Source organism: Poecilia mexicana, unplaced genomic scaffold (assembly GCF_051168715.1).
Source record: "Poecilia mexicana isolate PSO_F unplaced genomic scaffold, ASM5116871v1 scaffold_18, whole genome shotgun sequence".
NCBI lineage: Eukaryota > Metazoa > Chordata > Actinopteri > Cyprinodontiformes > Poeciliidae > Poecilia > Poecilia mexicana.
In genome coordinates this window covers 13,900,768-13,918,235 of record NW_028263387.1, presented here as the reverse complement: position 1 = coordinate 13,918,235, position 17,468 = coordinate 13,900,768, and the positions used below count along the sequence as shown (strand labels likewise).

The window sequence follows — 17,468 nt, the reverse complement described above, 5'->3', positions numbered from 1 at the left end:
CAGTTTCTCATGCTCCTTTTTCCTGATGTTGTGGTCACTTGGTATTGCTACATCCACCACAACGGCTTTCCTCTGTTCTTTGTCCACCACCACAATGTCCGGTTGGTTCGCCATTACCATCTTGTCTGTCTGGATCTGGAAGTCCCACAGGATCTTAGCTCGGTCATTCTCCACCACCTTTGGGGGTGTCCCCCATTTTGACCTCGGGGCTTCCAGTCCATATTCTGCACAGATGTTCCTGTACACTATGCCCACCACTTGGTTATGTCGTTCCATGTACGCTTTCCCTGCCAGCATTTTGCACCCTGCTGTTATGTGCTGGACTGTCTCAGAGGCCTCCTTGCACAACCTACACCTTGGGGCTTGTCTGGTGTGGTAGATCTGAGCCTCTATTGCTCTGGTGTTTAGGGCCTGTTCCTGGGTAGCCAGGATGAGGGCCTCCGTGCTGTCCTTGAGTCCAGCTTTCTCCAGCCATTGGTAGGATTTCCTGATATCAGCCACTTCAGTTATTTGTCAGTGGTACATCCCATGTAGGGGCTTGTCCTCCCATGATGGTTCCTCCAGCACCTTGTCCTCTGTTCCCCATTGCCTGAGACATTCGCTGAGCACATCGTCCGTTGAGGCTTTGTCCTTTGTGTATTTATGGATCTTGGATGTTTCATCCTGGACAGTGGCTCTCACACTCACTAGTCCTCTGCCTCCTTCCTTACGGCTCGTGTACAGTCTCAGGGTGCTGGATTTGGGGTGGAACCCTCCATGCATGGTTAGTAGCTTCCGAGTCTTAACATCCGTAGCCTTCATCTCTTCCATTGGCCAGCTAATTATTCCGGCAGGGTATCTGATTACTGGCAAGGCATAGCTGTTTATTGCACGGATCTTGTTCTCGCCATTGAGCTGGCTTCTCAGGACTTGCCTTATTCGTTGGAGGTATTTGGCTGTGGCTCCTTTCCTTGTGACCTCATCGATGTTGCCATTTGCTTGCTGTATTCCCAGGTACTTGTAGCTGTCCTCTATGTCTGCTATTGTTCCTTCTGGGAGTGATACCCCTTCTGTGTGGACGACCTTCCCTCTCTTTGTAACCATCCGGCCACATTTCTCTAGTCCGAATGACATCCCAATGTCAGTGCTGTAGATCCTGGTGGTGTGGATCAGTGAGTCGATGTCTCGCTCGCTCTTGGCGTACAGCTTGATGTCATCCATGTAGAGGAGGTGACTGATTGTGGCCCCATTCTTAAGTCGGTATCCGTAGCCAGTCTTGTTGATGATTTGGCTGAGGGGGTTCAGGCCTATGCAGAACAGCAGTGGGGACAGAGCATCTCCTTGGTATATGCCACATTTGATGGACACTTGTGCAAGTGGTTTGCAGTTGGCTTCAAGGGTGGTTTTCCACAGCCCCATCGAGTTTGCAATGAAGGCTCTTAGAGTCCTATTGATATATGTATAAAAAAAATTCCCCTCTCACCCTCCGTGGGTGGTCTCTTTCATCCTCTGAGCTCGGGTCCTCTACCAGAGGCCTGGGAGCTTGAGGGTTCTGCGCAGTATCTTGGCTGTGCCTAGAACTGCACATTTCTGGACTGAGATGTCTGATGTTGTTCCTGGGATCTGTTTGAGCCACTGCTCCAGTTTGGGGGTGACTGCCCCGAGGGCCCCGATGACCACAGGCACCACTGTGGTCTTCACCTTCCAGGCCTTCTCCAGTTCCTCTCTGAGGCCCTGGTATTTCTCCAGTTTCTCATGCTCCTTTTTCCTGATGTTGTGGTCACTTGGTATTGCTACATCCACCACAACGGCTTTCCTCTGTTCTTTATCCACCACCACAATGTCCGGTTGGTTCGACATTACCATCTTGTCTGTCTGGATCTGGAAGTCCCACAGGATCTTAGCTCGGTCATTCTCCACCACCTTTGGGGGTGTCCCCCATTTTGACCTCGGGGCTTCCAGTCCATATTCTGCACAGATGTTCCTGTACACTATGCCCGCCACTTGGTTATGTCGTTCCATGTACGCTTTCCCTGCCAGCATCTTGCACCCTGCTGTTATGTGCTGGACTGTCTCAGAGGCCTCCTTGCACAACCTACACCTTGGGTCTTGTCTGGTGTGGTAGATCTGAGCCTCTATTGCTCTGGTGTTTAGGGCCTGTTCCTGGGCGGCCAGGATGAGGGCCTCCGTGCTGTCCTTGAGTCCAGCTTTCTCCAGCCATTGGTAGGATTTCCTGATATCAGCCACTTCAGTTATTTGTCGGTGGTACATCCCATGTAGGGGCTTGTCTTCCCATGATGGTTCCTCCAGCACCTCGTCCTCTGTTCCCCATTGCCTGAGACATTCGCTGAGCACATCGTCCGTTGAGGCTTTGTCCTTGATGTATTTATGGATCTTAGATGTTTCATCCTGGACAGTGGCTCTCACACTCACTAGTCCTCTGCCTCCTTCCTTACGGCTCGTGTACAGTCTCAGGGTGCTGGATTTGGGGTGGAACCCTCCATGCATGGTTAGTAGCTTCCGAGTCTTAACATCCGTGGCCTTCATCTCTTCCATTGGCCAGCTAATTATTCCGGCAGGGTATCTGATTACTGGTAAGGCATAGCTGTTTATTGCACGGATCTTGTTCTTGCCATTGAGCTGGCTTCTCAGGACTTGCCTTATTCGTTGGAGGTATTTGGCTGTGGCTCCTTTCCTTGTGACCTCATCGAGGTTGCCATTTGCTTGTGGTATTCCCAGGTACTTGTAGCTGTGCTCTATGTCTGCTATCGTTCCCTCTGGGAGTGAGACCCCTTCTGTGCGGACGACCTTCCCTCTCTTTGTAACCATCCGGCCACACTTCTCTAGTCCGAATGACATCCCAATGTCAGTGCTGTAGATCCTGGTGGTGTGGATCAGTGAGTCGATGTCTCGCTCGCTCTTGGCGTACAGCTTGATGTCATCCATGTAGAGGAGGTGACTGATTGTGGCCCCATTCTTAAGTCGGTATCCGTAGCCAGTCTTGTTGATGATTTGGCTGAGGGGGTTCAGGCCTATGCAGAACAGCAGTGGGGACAGAGCATCTCCTTGGTATATGCCACATTTGATGGACACTTGTGCAAGTGGTTTGCAGTTGGCTTCAAGGGTGGTTTTCCACAGCCCCATCGAGTTTGCAATGAAGGCTCTTAGAGTCCTATTGATGTTGTACATCTCTAAGCATTCAATGATCCAGGTGTGTGGCATTGAGTCATAGGCTTTCTTGTAATCAATCCAAGCGGTGCACAGGTTGGTGTGTCGGGTTTTGCAGTCTCGGGCGACTGTGTGGTCTACAAGGAGTTGGTGTTTGGCTCCTCTACTATTTATGCCGATGCCCTTCTGTGCCGTGCTCATGTATTTATCCATGTGTCCGCTTATCTTAGCCGCTATGATGCCTGACATGAGCTTCCATGTTGTAGAGAGACAGGTTATTGGCCGATAGTTGGATGGGACTGAACCCTTTGAGGGATCCTTCTGGATCAGGATTGTGCGCCCTTCAGTTAACCATTCAGGGTGAGTCCCATTCTGTAGCAGCTGGTTCAGTTGAGCTGCCAGTCGCTCATGGAGGGCAGTGAGTTTCTTTAGCCAGTAGGCATGGATCATGTCAGGCCCTGGTGCTGTCCAGTTTTTCATACCCGAGACTCTTTCTTGGACATCTGCCACAGTGATGGTTACCGGGGCTTGTTCAGGGAGGTTGCTGTGGTCCTCTCGTAGAGAGGTTAGCCACTGTGCCTTGCTGTTGTGGGACGCCTCCCTTTCCCATATGCCTTTCCAGTATTGTTCAGTCTCCAGCCTTGGTGGGTCTGCTCTGTTGTTAGTACCCTGCCATTGAGAGTACACTTTAGCTGGTTGGGTGGAGAAGAGCCGGTTGATCCTCCTGGCTTCATTCTCTCTTGTGTATCTCTTTAGGCGGCTGGCCAAGGCTTGGAGCCTTTGTTTGGCAGTTTCGAGTGCTTCAGGTATGGGCATCTGGCTGTACTTCTTGGGTACTGATCTTTTCATTGCACCCCTTAGGAGCTCTGACAGCTGGCTCACTTCCCTCCTTGTTATCTTGATCTTAGCCTCTAACCGTCTTTTCCATGATGGATATTGGGTCTCATGGTTGCTCTTATAGCCGAGCATTTCAAGGATCACTGATGCTGAGTTGTATATCAGCTCATTGGTTTCTGTTATGGTGTTGGTAGGGATTGTTCTCAATGCTGCATTCACATCTTCAATGAGACTTTCTGATGGTACTTCACTCAGCCGTTGTAATTGGCGTCGGGGTTGCCTGGTGTTCATTCGGGCCACGATTCTCTCTCTCAGGTCAGTTGCTGTCTCGTTCAGCTTTGATAGTTCGTTAATTACTGGGGCTGCATACCCAGTCTCGGGGTGGGGAGTAGTTAACTCCCCCCTGACCTTACCTTTGGGCTCCTCCCTTATGCCGTAGCATTTGTGTTGTACCTCGTCAATCTCAAGTTGTGATAGCAGCTTATATATATATATATATATATATATATATATATATATATATATATATATATATATATATATATATATATATATATATATATATATAGCTCATTCTGGTATTAAATTGCTAAAACTATTTTTCTACTTGTGTAACCTTTTGGATTTAGATGATGCAGTCAAAAGATGTACACCAAAATTCACACATTACATTCCTGAAAAGAAAAACCCAAACCCAAAGTACTACTACAAATATTGAGTATTGGAGCTGCACCATTTCTTGCTTTTTCATTGCAGTTGAATAAATCATAATGGAAACATGCCGAGTTTGGCACTTCTTGCCCTTCCTCTGTAGTGGGTCCTGCTAATGGAGATGAAGCTGTTTGGATTAGAGTGAAGGATAATTGTTAAAGCTTTTCCATGGAGAATTAGATTTAGTGGCATGAATGAACTTCCCATCATGTTGTGTTTTTAGCTCCTGGAAATCCCGACGGCTTCATAGCATCCAGTCAAGATGAGAGCAGCATCACTCTGCAGTGGAATAAAATAAACAACTATACCAGCTTTGTTCTCCAGTTTAATGGCAGAGAGACATTCATCAGAGCACCAGATGGAGATGAACCAGTTAGCCACACAGTGTCATCTCTCAGTGCTGGAACCAAATACACATTCACTCTCTTCTCTGAGTTTAACGATATCAGGAGCAGTGGAATCAACGTTACTGCATCTACAAGTAAGATGTTCTTCATTATTATACCACAAAGAAGGAATCTTTAAAAAGTCCTAAAGATATTCTATGAAAATATATAGAAATGCATTGATACATATTTGCTGTGCAATTTAACGAAAAAGAGAAACATCTGTTTCTAGACTTTATTGGATGGGCTTCGTATCCGTTAACTGCTTGCAGTTCTAGTTTATCTTTATTTCTTCTTGAAAAGAAAATGATTCCAAGCTAGTTGAATCTAAGCTTCTCCTTCTACAAGAAAACATTTTTAATGTCCTAATGAAGTTTAAAATAAGGTAATGTCTTATTACCATCACATTTTTTTTTCGTTTGAAGTCCTGAAATATTTATTTTATACCTTTTGCTTTTTCCTGCATTGACTAATTACTAGAGATCTAACAGTGTAGATTTATTGGCATTTATTCACAAAATTACTTACTTTAATTAACCAAAATTTACAATTTTTTTTACGTCCATGTTTGTTTAAATTTTGCTACATTTCTGACGTATTTTCTCCCATACTTGTTTTGACAGGTTCCAGGTCTACATCATCCAGGGTTTGCAAATGTACACTGGTGTCCACTACATGTGAACAAACATCAAGATCTTAATTACACAATGCATGTTATTACATATTACTCCTTGTATAAAAGCTTAATGTCTATAACAATATAATTACTGTGCTGTAATAATTTGATTTAAACATGTAATAATTATTTTTACTTGTTGCTGAGGGATTCACCTGGAAGGCATACTTTAAGACATTTATGTTCTTGTCGAACATTAACTGTTTGTGTGATTTTATGGTCTTTTATGAGTAAAAAAAAGAAAAAAAATCAATTTTGAATAAGGACGCAACTTATTTCTTGAGATGCTTCTAAGCCTTGACTAACTGCTGTTAAGCTTATAATATTTATAAAGATGTATTCAAAGTGTGTTTAAAATGGTGTTGGTATGTTTCATTTTCATTTTAAGTCTTTAAAATTAGAAAATAAAAGTGATTGCAAAACTCAGGTGTGTTCTCTCATTTAGGTTTTCGTAGCTAAAATGAATCTGGTAGTGGAAACTAGACGTACAGGTGATCAACTATACTGTACGAGTTTCACCTTTCTCAAAAGTGGATCAGGTTTGGACACATTCGTAAGTCTGGGAAAGGCTTTCAGTTTATTTAGGTGAAGAGTCTCTTTGTTAGTCATTGTTCCTCTGCCACTATTAAATCCTATTTACCAGACATTGCCTTTGGTAGCACAAAGAAAGGCCAGGACTTACTTTCCATAATGGCCTAAAGCACAAAAGGGATTTTCTGCGGTCCAGATATTGAAATGGGAATGACTAATAGGAACAACAATGGTAGTGAGAAAAATCCATCTGAGAACAAAAGCTGATGTTTCAGAAAAAAATATAAAAACAAGACAGCAGATACAATCAAGACTGATCTCACTGTGAAAGATCTTCAGGAATGCAATGAAGCCCAGCAATTTCAAAATCACAGTTAATATGAGGGGTTCGGGTTTGGGAGATTTTTCATCCAGAGAACTTTTCCCTTGCTCATTTAACTCTTAAATCAGTCAGTTAAAATTGTTGTGGAATACTTCTTGTCACATAACAGCATCTGAATAAACAACAGAGTTCCCAATTTAAAAGAAAACTAAAGTAAAACTACAGCAGCTCAGTTCACTGAAAATTAAAACAGTTAAAAATGAAAGCAATAACTGGATTCTGTAGGAAGTGGGGATTTTATTTTGGTATTACCGTTGCCTATGCAATGAAAGGTTAACCGGAAGAGGAAAACGCAGGGATTATAGTGTGTACCCAGCATCCTGGGTGCACCGAGCATCCTAAAAATAAACTCTAAATAAATCTGCCTTGATTATTCTTTTTTGGGGGCATAACGCATTTTATTACCGAGGACTGATGCATTGTTTCCGCTGAGGAGGGGCTGCTGTTGCGGACTGTAGCTGCAGCAGGCCACCCACCATCTGTGGAAGTGGGACAGCGGAACAGATGGCGTGTCCAAGCCGAGCCGCGGGGCTTTGTCCAGCACAAGAGACAAGGTGCCGTCATTAAAATAGCCCGCCTTTACTGTTTGTTTTATTTTAAATTTTTTTTTTTTTTTTGCGCGACTTTCTCCTCCACCGTAATCAGCCATGTTGGCGTGACTGGATGTCCGAAACGCGTCCCTGTACCGCCTGAGCCGAGACCAACCCCCGCCGACTTAATCCCCCTTTAAGTCCGTCTGGGTGAACAATGGTCGACAACCGCTACGCCACCGCTCTGGTCATCGCCTGCGTGCTGAGCATCCTGGCCACCGTGTATCTGTCGGTGGCCATCGGCACGCAGCACTGGTACCAGTACAGCAGCCCCACCGTGCGCGGCGAGGCCAACGTGTCCGAGCTGCGCTCCCTCTACGACGAGTTCATGACCGGGGAGTTCGACGAGAAGACCTACAGCGACACGCTGTTCCGCCTCAACGGGACCGTGGGGCTGTGGTGGCGGTGCGTGCTCGTCCCACCCTCTGCTCACTGGAGCAGGGAGCCAGGTATGTGGCAGTGACCCCCAGTGCCCCGAGGCACACCTGCAGACATACCCAGCTTGCACACCTTTCACCTGTCGCCGCAGGTGTTACTCATAGTGGTTGGACTATCATCTATTCTAATGAACTGAATTGCATGTGCCAAAAACCGTGAGTCACTGCAGCTTGATGAAGGTTATATTGGGTTAGGCCACATTCTTTTCGTTTTAGTATCAGTTCAATTGTTTCTTCTCCCAAGCACTTTTAACGAGGTGCCTTTTTTTTTTTTTTATTTGTTTTGTTTTTATTACGCAACCGCTACGCCACTGCTGTGGTTATCGCCTGCGTGCCAAGCATCCTGTATCTGTCGGTGGCCGTCGGCACGCAGCACCGGTACCAGGACAGCAGCCAAAGACTCACAACCACGACAAAATAACATGAGCTCCAATTGTTACCCTACGAGAAAAGCAATAAGCATCAAATAGTTCCAAATCACCAGACCAGACTCAAAGGCCACAATCTGCACATGTGTAAGAGTTTTTGGAGTAAAAACATTCAACACAAACTACAGGTAAAAATCAAAGTTTTCCATTAATTAAATCTATGGTAGTGATGTGCAATTAAGTTAATTTGCAAAGCGAAAGGGAGCAGCATACCTGTGGAGGAGAGCAGAGTTGGCACTCAAGGTTTAACAAAAAAAACACCAGGTTCCCAGGTGTCTCATATCAGTAATCAGTGTTGCACATAAGGAGAAAGCCCAACCTAGCCACAGGGGTCTTTACACCACAATAAAGTGAAAAAGTCTGGCTGAGCATGATGTTATTGGAAACTTTTTATTTACTGAAGTGGTACATACCATTGGTTTATGAGCTTTGAACAAATAACTCAACTGAATTTGATTAACATCTGAAGTGGCTGCAGTTTGTGTTTTCTAGTCACTGAAGCATAAGTACAGTTATTCCACTGATTAGCAAATTGATGGATTGATGCTACAGATACGGCAGTTTTTGTGTGTGTGTGTGTGTGACATTGTTGGGATTTTTTTTTACACACTACACCCAGTTTTGCTCCAGTTTTTGTTAACTGAATTTTCCGACTCGTACCCAAAGTAAACAACTAAATCTATGGCGACTGCCTCTTTCAGATTCGAAGATGTTGCTGGAGTGTCGAAACTTCACTCTGCTGGAGCAGTTCACCCCTAAATACAAGGAGCCAGGGAACCACAACAGCGGAGAGGACATGCTCCGCACCTGTACGTTCAGAAGACACACACACGACAAAAATCCACCCTCTGTTACGTGACCGAAATTTGCATGACAACGAACATGTAACTTCTTCGTCACAGTGTGGTTTACCAGTGACATGTTTTGATGTGTCTCCTGTGAAAAGATCTGTGGAGGTGCCAGTTTCTGCTGCCACTGTCGTCTCTCGGTCTGGTTGTGCTGGCGGGCCTGATTGGGTTTTGCGCCTGCCTTTGCAGAAGCCTCACTCCCACATTGGGCATTGGAGTTCTTCATCTCTTGGCTGGTAAGACCGGTTTTTCTGCATCTCAAGGTAGCAAGCAATGCAGTCTGTCATTTACAACTCTAATTAAGATGTCAGCACAGACTCTTCAAAGGGTGACCTACTTGTCAATGTTTTCTGTCCTCCATGTGCCAGGATGTACAGTACTGTAAAAAAAAAATCAAATAAAATGAAAGCATTTCTGCTTTAATTCACATCCACAAAATCAGAACTTCCAGTACAGTAAAATTATCTAAATGGCTCTCATATAAGTACAGTATATAGTTAACTTTTCTAGTCCAAGTTTGGACATCATTTTTGCTGGGGACTCAAAATGCATTGACAAAATATATGCCACACAAGAACCCCACTGACACCCTGAACGGAGCAACTCGAATCAACCTGGAAACGTTTTTCTGTTACGTTACTGTCCAGTTTTGATGAGCCTGTGCGAATTGTACGTTTAGTTTTCCTAATTTTAGCTGTCAGGACTGGCATCTGGTGGGCTCTTCTGCTAGCGCATCGGCTCAAAGTTAGCTTTCTGATATGGTGTTCTCCAGACATTAACACTAAAGAGTTTTAGTTGAGCTTCTGCTGCCTGTCTGTCTTCTTAAGCTAATGTTTCTGTACTCCTTTGACATCGACAAGGCGTTTTAGGCCACAAAAAACTGTTGCTCACTAATCGTCTGTACTTCGGTTCATTTCCTCCCCTGAGTGGGCATAAATATCCCTCTCAGAAAGTAGGACCTACATGCAAAGACACTTTAATCCAATTTATTCCAGATTCTGGCGCTTAGTTTGAACTTCAACGGGTTGGCTTCACCTCATCTCAATGCCTAATTCATTAAGTTTCAGGCCCTTTGACTGCTTGATTCACTAGTTTTATAATAGCCAATTAGAAATGTGTATCTAGTAAGGTGGCCAGTGATTGTATATGTAAAACAGATAAAGAAATGGAGAACATCTAACCCAAAGTCAGCGCAAAGGAGCATAAAACAGAGTAATGAGATGCTGAGCAGAAAGTTCATTGATTGGCTACAGTGAAAAGTCGTGGTTTGGTAGTTTGATTCGATGAGCGACGTTGCAGTTCTTATCAGAGCCTCTTCAGATTTTCATCTAGGAAGTGATCAACTTTCCATTTCTGTACAAGCATACCAAGAACGCAACATCATGGGTTGGAGCAGGACTGACTGATTCGAGTTCAGTCACAGACAGTGAAATACCGTGGAATCGTCTTGACAAAGAACAGAACAAAAAGCAAACCCAGAAAACAGGATCGTTGAGACAAACGTAAACGGTTTTACCCCTGTACGTCAATTTATATTTTCACGTTTCAGTTAACCGCAGCATACTTTTTCCTCAGGATTCACGTCAGAAACCGGATTAGCAAGGCAAACTTTTGACAGGTGTCTGTGTCGTCATGCATTTTCCAGGTCTGTGCACCCTGGCCACAGTGTGCTGCTACCTGGCTGGGATGGACCTGCTCCACAGGGTGTCGATGCTTCCCGACAAGGTGGACGGCTCCCTCGGTTGGTCCCTTTACCTGGCCCTCATCTCCTCGCCCCTGCACATGATGGCTGCCGCGCTGCTGGTGTGGGCGGCGCGCAGTCACAGCCAGAACTACTACCGCATGACTGCCTACCGGGTGGCGTGAATATGTGGTTTTTATCCCACCTTATGTTTTAAAGTCTAGAGTAAAAACCCTACAGTATGCTGCATTCATTTCATTTTTATTTTTCTATAGGGCTGCTGATGTGGAAAGATAAAGTTGAGTGTGGCACAAAGTCCAGGTCAGAAATACAGAAAATTAGCTGATTTTTTTAAATTTAGATTTGTTGGTAAAACCTCGAAATCAACAATATTAAAAAATACCTGCCTGGATGTCTGGTTAAGCTTTAATATAATTTACTTCCACAGGAGTAAAAACAAGGTTTCCTCAACGCTTTTAAAAGCGACACCTTTTCTTTTATGTCTTCTGAAAACGACGACACCAAACTCCACAAGAGTAGTTCACTGGTTTGCTACAGTCAGGCTATAGCAAAGCAAGGTGGAGGTTTGTTATGCTGTGGTTTGGCTGTGTGTGTCACTTAATCTGCTGAAAAAATAATGAAGATCAAAAACATGTTAGACCCAAGTGCACCACCCACTGTCATGTGAAACTAGGCCATGGGAGGAGGTTTCTGAGGCAAACACCCCCCAAAACAAAGGCACGAAATGAAAAGGTTTTTTTTTTTTAAAGTTGGCATGTGAACTGTCCTGAACCAAGTTGAACCTTTTAAGTTATTAAATGATCCATGTCGCCACAAGACATAAAACATCCTCATACCTCATAGTGGAAGGGTGCCATAAATCAGGACTTGGATGCCAGATGCTATTGGCAGGTTGTTCCTGTTGAGGACGTTTATGGAGTTAATCAGCAGGGAGTGTGCCCTGTCTTCAGTCTTGGATTAGTTGCTTTTGATCTTCAAATCAATGTATTTATATTTCAGCGATTTACAATAATTATCATCTCAAAGCCCTTTATGAAACATGCCGATCTAATTTCTAAGCAAAAATTGTAGTTATAATGGATTGCAGTCGGGTTCAGTTTATAACACTAATTGGCAAACTATTGAGAAATCACTATTGATTGCATCAAGTCACTGACTTTGCAGCAATCCCTCCTCCAGGCCAAGAAAGTGGGACATTGACTTTTACTTTGCAGCAATCCCTCGTATCTTGCTGAAGTGGAAAAGAACAGGCAGCCCCAACCACTAGCAGCAGCAAAGTGAAGCCATCGTGTAGCTTAAATTATAAAGTGAAAATTCATCTGCCTGTTTTAGTTTGGACGCATTAATTTGGTTGAGATACAGAGAAGGATTTGACCTTCATGCACCTTCTTTCAAATAATTTTGATACTTAAGTATTTTGTAAGCCGGCTGCTTCCTTCCTTGTGATCTTTGTACGCTGTTGATGCACGCTGCACGCCTCGAACGATCCTCATCTGATAAGGAGCTGAGCAGAATGCTGCCTGTTCACTTATCTGAGCCAAGAGGTTGTAACGATTTCAGGAAAAAACAACAGACGTCACTTAAGACACAGTCATCCATCTAAGCAGGTGTGCTTTAAATTGCTTTGTGTGTGTTTTTTTTATTATTTATTTGTATAAATATTGTGCATATCAAACAGGATAAGGTGAATTGTAGTAGTGAATCAAGGAGGATTTTAAAGCTTTGAGAAACCTCCAACTGGAGGGAGCAGTTTTGGTCAGAAGTTTACATACAGCACACTCCTTGCCATGAATGTCGTTTTGGGATTTAACTATTAATTTAACAGCTTTTCTTGTTTCCAAGTTGGAATGATTATACAACAAAGAATGTCAATAAGTAAAAACAAGATTTGGAAGCTCAGGTTTGAAATTATTGTGAATTTTTCTGTAATCCACCCACGGAAAAAAAACTATATTCACAGTCTCAAACGTATACTGTCCCCTGGAATATTTGGTAAAAGGTCACCTGGCAGACTGACCTTTAACCTTACACTTTTTGCAGTCATCACCTCCACCATATTCCAAGCTTTTAGGCGTAGCGCACAAATTATCAATCAAGCTGAGGAAGGCCGTCTATATAGTTTAATGCTACCCAGTTTGGTCGTTTGCTTTGAAACGACAAAGCAAACAAAATCATCTAACTGTTGATTTAAGTTAAAGGAATTGGATTTCATTTTCTTCCTCCATCATTCCAATCACTTTGTTTAATACACCAGAAACAATGGCAGTGACTGCCTGTAGCAGTCAGATATGCACTACTTGTACATGGATTGAGATTTTAGTCTTCTCTCAAGGTTTCCTCCAGAAAACGTGCTAAGCTCGGCAGTCACTCATCCAGCGACCCGTCATGTTTTTGAGTTAAAAGATATTTAAAGTTGACAGGAAATTAGAAAATTTAATTTGATAATTACGTTTTATTGGAAGTTTAATATCTGAACACCAAGTATAAAGTCTTAAAAAAATGCAAACATTAAAAAATAAATAAATAAGCAATGCTAAGCCTGGTGGGGGGCCAAGTAAAGCCCTGGTGTCCTGCCAGGCTTATAACACACTGGGGGAAACCCTGCTTCTCTGATCTTAATTTTTTAAAATTTCAGAAGACACTTTGCTTTTCAATGTGGGTGAAGACAAATTTCGATGAAGCTTCAATTTTATCTGGACAGTCACCATCTCAAAACGTGGTTCACTGTGGACGTAGTTTCCTGAAACAGCTTGAACATCCTCATCAGCTTTCATTTTTCTGAGAGGAGCAGATTAGGTTGAACGGGTGAGACTTGGCACAGTTAGGTAATGCGAAATGAAGATCCAAAACAAACAATAGCTACAAATCTACTAAAAGTTCCAACCTCAGCTATGAAGGAAACCTGTGAGTTACGCCTAAAAGCAGCATCGAATCTTTGGAAAGGAGCTGTCAAACATCCAGGTAGAGTTATAGTGGAAACTTGTTGAAGCTTCAAAAAGCTTGTGGTTGATGTTCAGCTACTGAAGCAACACATAAGCAAATTAATGTTTATTTTGAAGGCGATTTTTAAAACGTATAAAATACATACATTTCAATCTTTCCAATCTGGAACCTAATATTCATAACGACCTTATAAGGTCGTTATAAGGTCTTATAACGACCTTATAAGACGTCGTTATAAGGTTATAACGACGTTATAACCTTATAAGTTACAGTCATTCTTCACTGTAACTTTGAATAAGATCATAGGAGCAATTGTGAAATAGCAGAAATTATTCAAAGTTCATGACCTTTTTTTGCTTTAAGAACATACCGCTAAAACACCGTGTACTGATGTACATAAAATCCGTTTTGAATCGGATTTTATGTACATCAGTACACGGTGTTTTAGCGGTATGTTCTTAAAGCAAAAAAAGGTCATGAACTTTGAATAATTTCTGCTATTTCACAATTGCTCCTATGATCTTATTCAAAGTTACAGTGAAGAATGACAATTCAGTGACTGTCTCAGAGTTATGAGACCACACCTGTGTGACAGACACACCTTATGTACTGAATGTTTCAAGCAAAACACAAAAAACATTTGTGTAATCTTCTTCAGAGGCTTTTGACGCAGAATGCTTTGTCACTGAGAAGTGAAAGATTATTACTGCGTCCATGTTAGTCCTGACAAAATGTCCACATTGATGGCTTTTTTTTATTATTATTTAACTGGTTTATTTATTCTTTATATATACAAAGTATGTCATTTTGTTACTTTTCATGCACATTTGTAACATTTGATCTGATTTTGTAGGGGGAAACATTTCATTTAAAACCTTCTGTTTTGTCCATCTGGCTGTTTTTGTGGTTTTGTTTCCTGCTTTGTGTTTGATGTTTCTTTGATCGCTAAAAATCGCTGCTGTGAAAGAAAGTCATCAGAAATAAGGGAGAGTATGTCTGCCCCTTTTTAATTATGAATATACTTTAAGGCCATATGTGGAAAAACTGCTGAATTTGTTCTGCAATTTTACATTACTTTAATCATATCCTGAATATTCATGTAATTTTGCATTGATAGATAAATATAAATATATCTGGAGGAAATAGACACACTTGCTGGATGGTAACAGATGAGCATCGTTTTCCAAAGTTTCATGACATTTCCGAATGATTTGATAAAAGTTCTGCTGAGTTGGATTGTATTTTACTCATCCAAGCATCAAACACAAACGGCTCTTCTATCCCTGAATGATTTGTTGAAACATGTTTGTGAACCTAAAGTGAAACTTTTTCTATGTGTGTAAATGTGTGTGCGCATATGCAAGGCTTGTACGTGTTGTCATTTCAATAAAAACAAATAAATAAATAAAAATTGTTGCTAAAAATAATTTCACACGAGTCTCTTATGAAGAACGTCTTCACTCCTCTTCCTCTGATGCAAAACTCTGCTCGCTCGCTCGTTCTTCCTCGTCCGTTTGCACACGGATAGAAGGGACGGTCACACGCCTCTTCCTGGCCAGAGACAGCGCGATGCCTTTCTCGTAATAAGCGCATTCGTTGATGAAGAAAGCGTAGAGCGCTTCGTCGCCCTGGTATTTCACTGTTTCTCCTGAGAACGTCTGGAAGAGGGGCTCTCCGGGGCGGAGCAGGCAAAAGTCTCGGTCCTGTGAGAGAAAGCACTTTGAGGTTTTAAAACCTGAGTAAAGTGAAACCAAACATGAAAATGGAAATGTTCAAAGCTTAAAACAGTTGAAGCGTTCAGGTGAAGTATGAAAATGTCAACTGGGGTCATTCATAAATGAATTAACCCACATTTCCTGAAACAAATTCCTGGTTTTGTTGCAACAGCAAAAACCTGACATAAAATCATGTAGAAAAATCCAACCTTTAGATGAGAGACATTTAGTCAGCAGTTGGAAAATCAAAAGCAGAGAACTGTTACACAATCCAAGAAATTTCCATTTCTGGAAGATAAAATTCGGCAGAAACTTTTAAAAAATAGTCTATGAACTCCTGGTGCAGGAATATGCTGTGTCACAAAACGGTAATTTCTTCTTAAAATGGGAAAGACAAGAGCACATGTCATTCAGGTGAAGCAGCTGTGTGCAGAGCTTCAAAACTCAGAAATTTTCTACAAAAATAAAAATCTTTGCCTTTTTACAAAGTAATATCACTTCATTTACTAAAAGTGAATCCAACAGCATAAACATTTATTTAGGTTGTTACAATGAGCTAGAGGCCTGAGTTGAGACTAATCTCAACCAAAACATGGTGACAATTTAAAGTTGGACATGTATTTTGAAAGAGAATAAAAGTTGTTAAACCTGAATTTAATGCCTGCAACATGTTCAGAAATGTTAGTAGAGTTAAATCACGTTTTTATGTCATTTTTGTCAACCAACTGAGAAATGCTTTCACTCAGTCAGGAAGAGGCTGAACTTTGACTCGCCTCAAAGTCTGCATCAATATTAGGCTTCATACGTCAAATGAAAGCAATTTAATGTTTTTACTGTTGATGTTTTCCATTCTCGTTGCTTGAAGCTACCAAGATTTTATTAAATTTCAGGGTTTCCCCCAGTGCATTGTAGGCCTGGCGGCCGCCATGCTTTACTAGCGCCACCGCCAGGCTAAGCCTTTCTTGTTTTTTTTTTTGTTTTTTTAGGAAAATAAAATAAATTTTTAAGCCGGACTGCAAGTGTTTCTGTTGCTCCGAGAGTTTCACTATCAGAGCAGATTTATTCCTAAAAGATATGTTTATAGAATAAATGTTTACAGTTTAGCATTTAAAGCCGGACCAATCACATCGCTGGCCTCTGCGCGTTGCCTCGTGCTCTGCAGCAGCTGGATATCTAAAGTTTACCTCAGCGCGGATCCCGCGCGCCTCCTTTCACTCGAACTGGACACTGACCGCTATGGATATTTACATCAACCCATAAACCCCCTGTGAGGAATTATGATTAGTTATGAAGAGTTATTGATTAAGGTAAGAGTTTAAATGCTGTCAGCCATTTTGTCAAACATTTGTATGAATGCAGCAGCGCCGTATTTTTGCTTACCTTGTCATACCATGAAATCTCATCTTTCCTGTCATACAGCAATTATGTTAACAAGCAGGAAAAACACAAAGAAGCCAGTATGCAAATGAGTAAATATGTGAAATGAATATATAGGCTCTTAAAGAGACAGTGACACTGACTTGTGGAACTGTGGGTCTGCAGGTATGGTTATAAACTCAGGGGCATCAAAAAACTCGTTATCATCGTCCTCATCGCTCGCCTCACCTTTTCCTGGCCCAGCACCACCTGAGAAGCAACAACAACAGGCTCGTTTCCACTTTCACTTCTCACTGGAAACAGCTGAAACCTGAAACTTTGAATGAAAGCCGTGCCAACAGCTGTCATTAAGGGAGCCCGACTTTACCCACCTGAGTGAGGTTGGCCCCCCCACCTTCTTCAAATCAGACAAAATTGGTGTCAAACGTTTGTGCTACGTTTGTGCTGGCTTGTGCAGCAAAAATTTTCGTTTGTGGCTATCATTTTAAAGATATAAAGAAATGTTTCCAGAGGTCATCCAAGGTTAACCAACCCCCCACCTTCTTCAAATCAGACAAAATGGGTGTCAAACGTTTGTGCTACGTTTGTGCTGGCTTGTGCAGCAAAAATTTTCGTTTGTGGCTATCATTTTAAAGATATAAAGAAATGTTTCCAGAGGTCATCCAAGGTTAACCACCTTCTTCAAATCAGACAAAATGGGTGGCAATCAACTCAGCTACGTTTGTGTTGGTTTGTGCAGCAAAAATTTTCGTTTGTGC

The 17,468-nt window shown here is 42.4% G+C and overlaps 1 protein-coding gene across 1 annotated transcript; it reads left to right on the top strand.

The window, feature by feature from the left end:
• Positions 1-6,967: 6,967 nt before the first annotated feature.
• Positions 6,968-15,045, top strand: LOC106909708 (claudin domain-containing protein 1). Its single transcript, XM_014976144.2, has 4 exons — positions 6,968-7,709; positions 8,827-8,934; positions 9,072-9,209; positions 10,619-15,045. Exons 1-4 carry the CDS (start codon positions 7,418-7,420, stop codon positions 10,837-10,839), a joined length of 759 nt encoding a protein of 252 aa, XP_014831630.2. The 5' UTR covers positions 6,968-7,417; the 3' UTR covers positions 10,840-15,045.
• The last annotated feature ends 2,423 nt before the right edge of the window (positions 15,046-17,468 follow it).

Bases quoted from the DNA above. Each gene is read 5' to 3' on its own strand.
- LOC106909708 (XM_014976144.2), top strand. From the start codon at position 7,418: ATGGTCGACAACCGCTACGCCACCGCTCTGGTCATCGCCTGCGTGCTG. The intron at 7,710-8,826 runs GTATGTGGCAGT...TGCCTCTTTCAG, and splicing joins TCACTGGAGCAGGGAGCCAG to ATTCGAAGATGTTGCTGGAG. The intron at 8,935-9,071 runs GTACGTTCAGAA...TCCTGTGAAAAG, and splicing joins AGAGGACATGCTCCGCACCT to ATCTGTGGAGGTGCCAGTTT.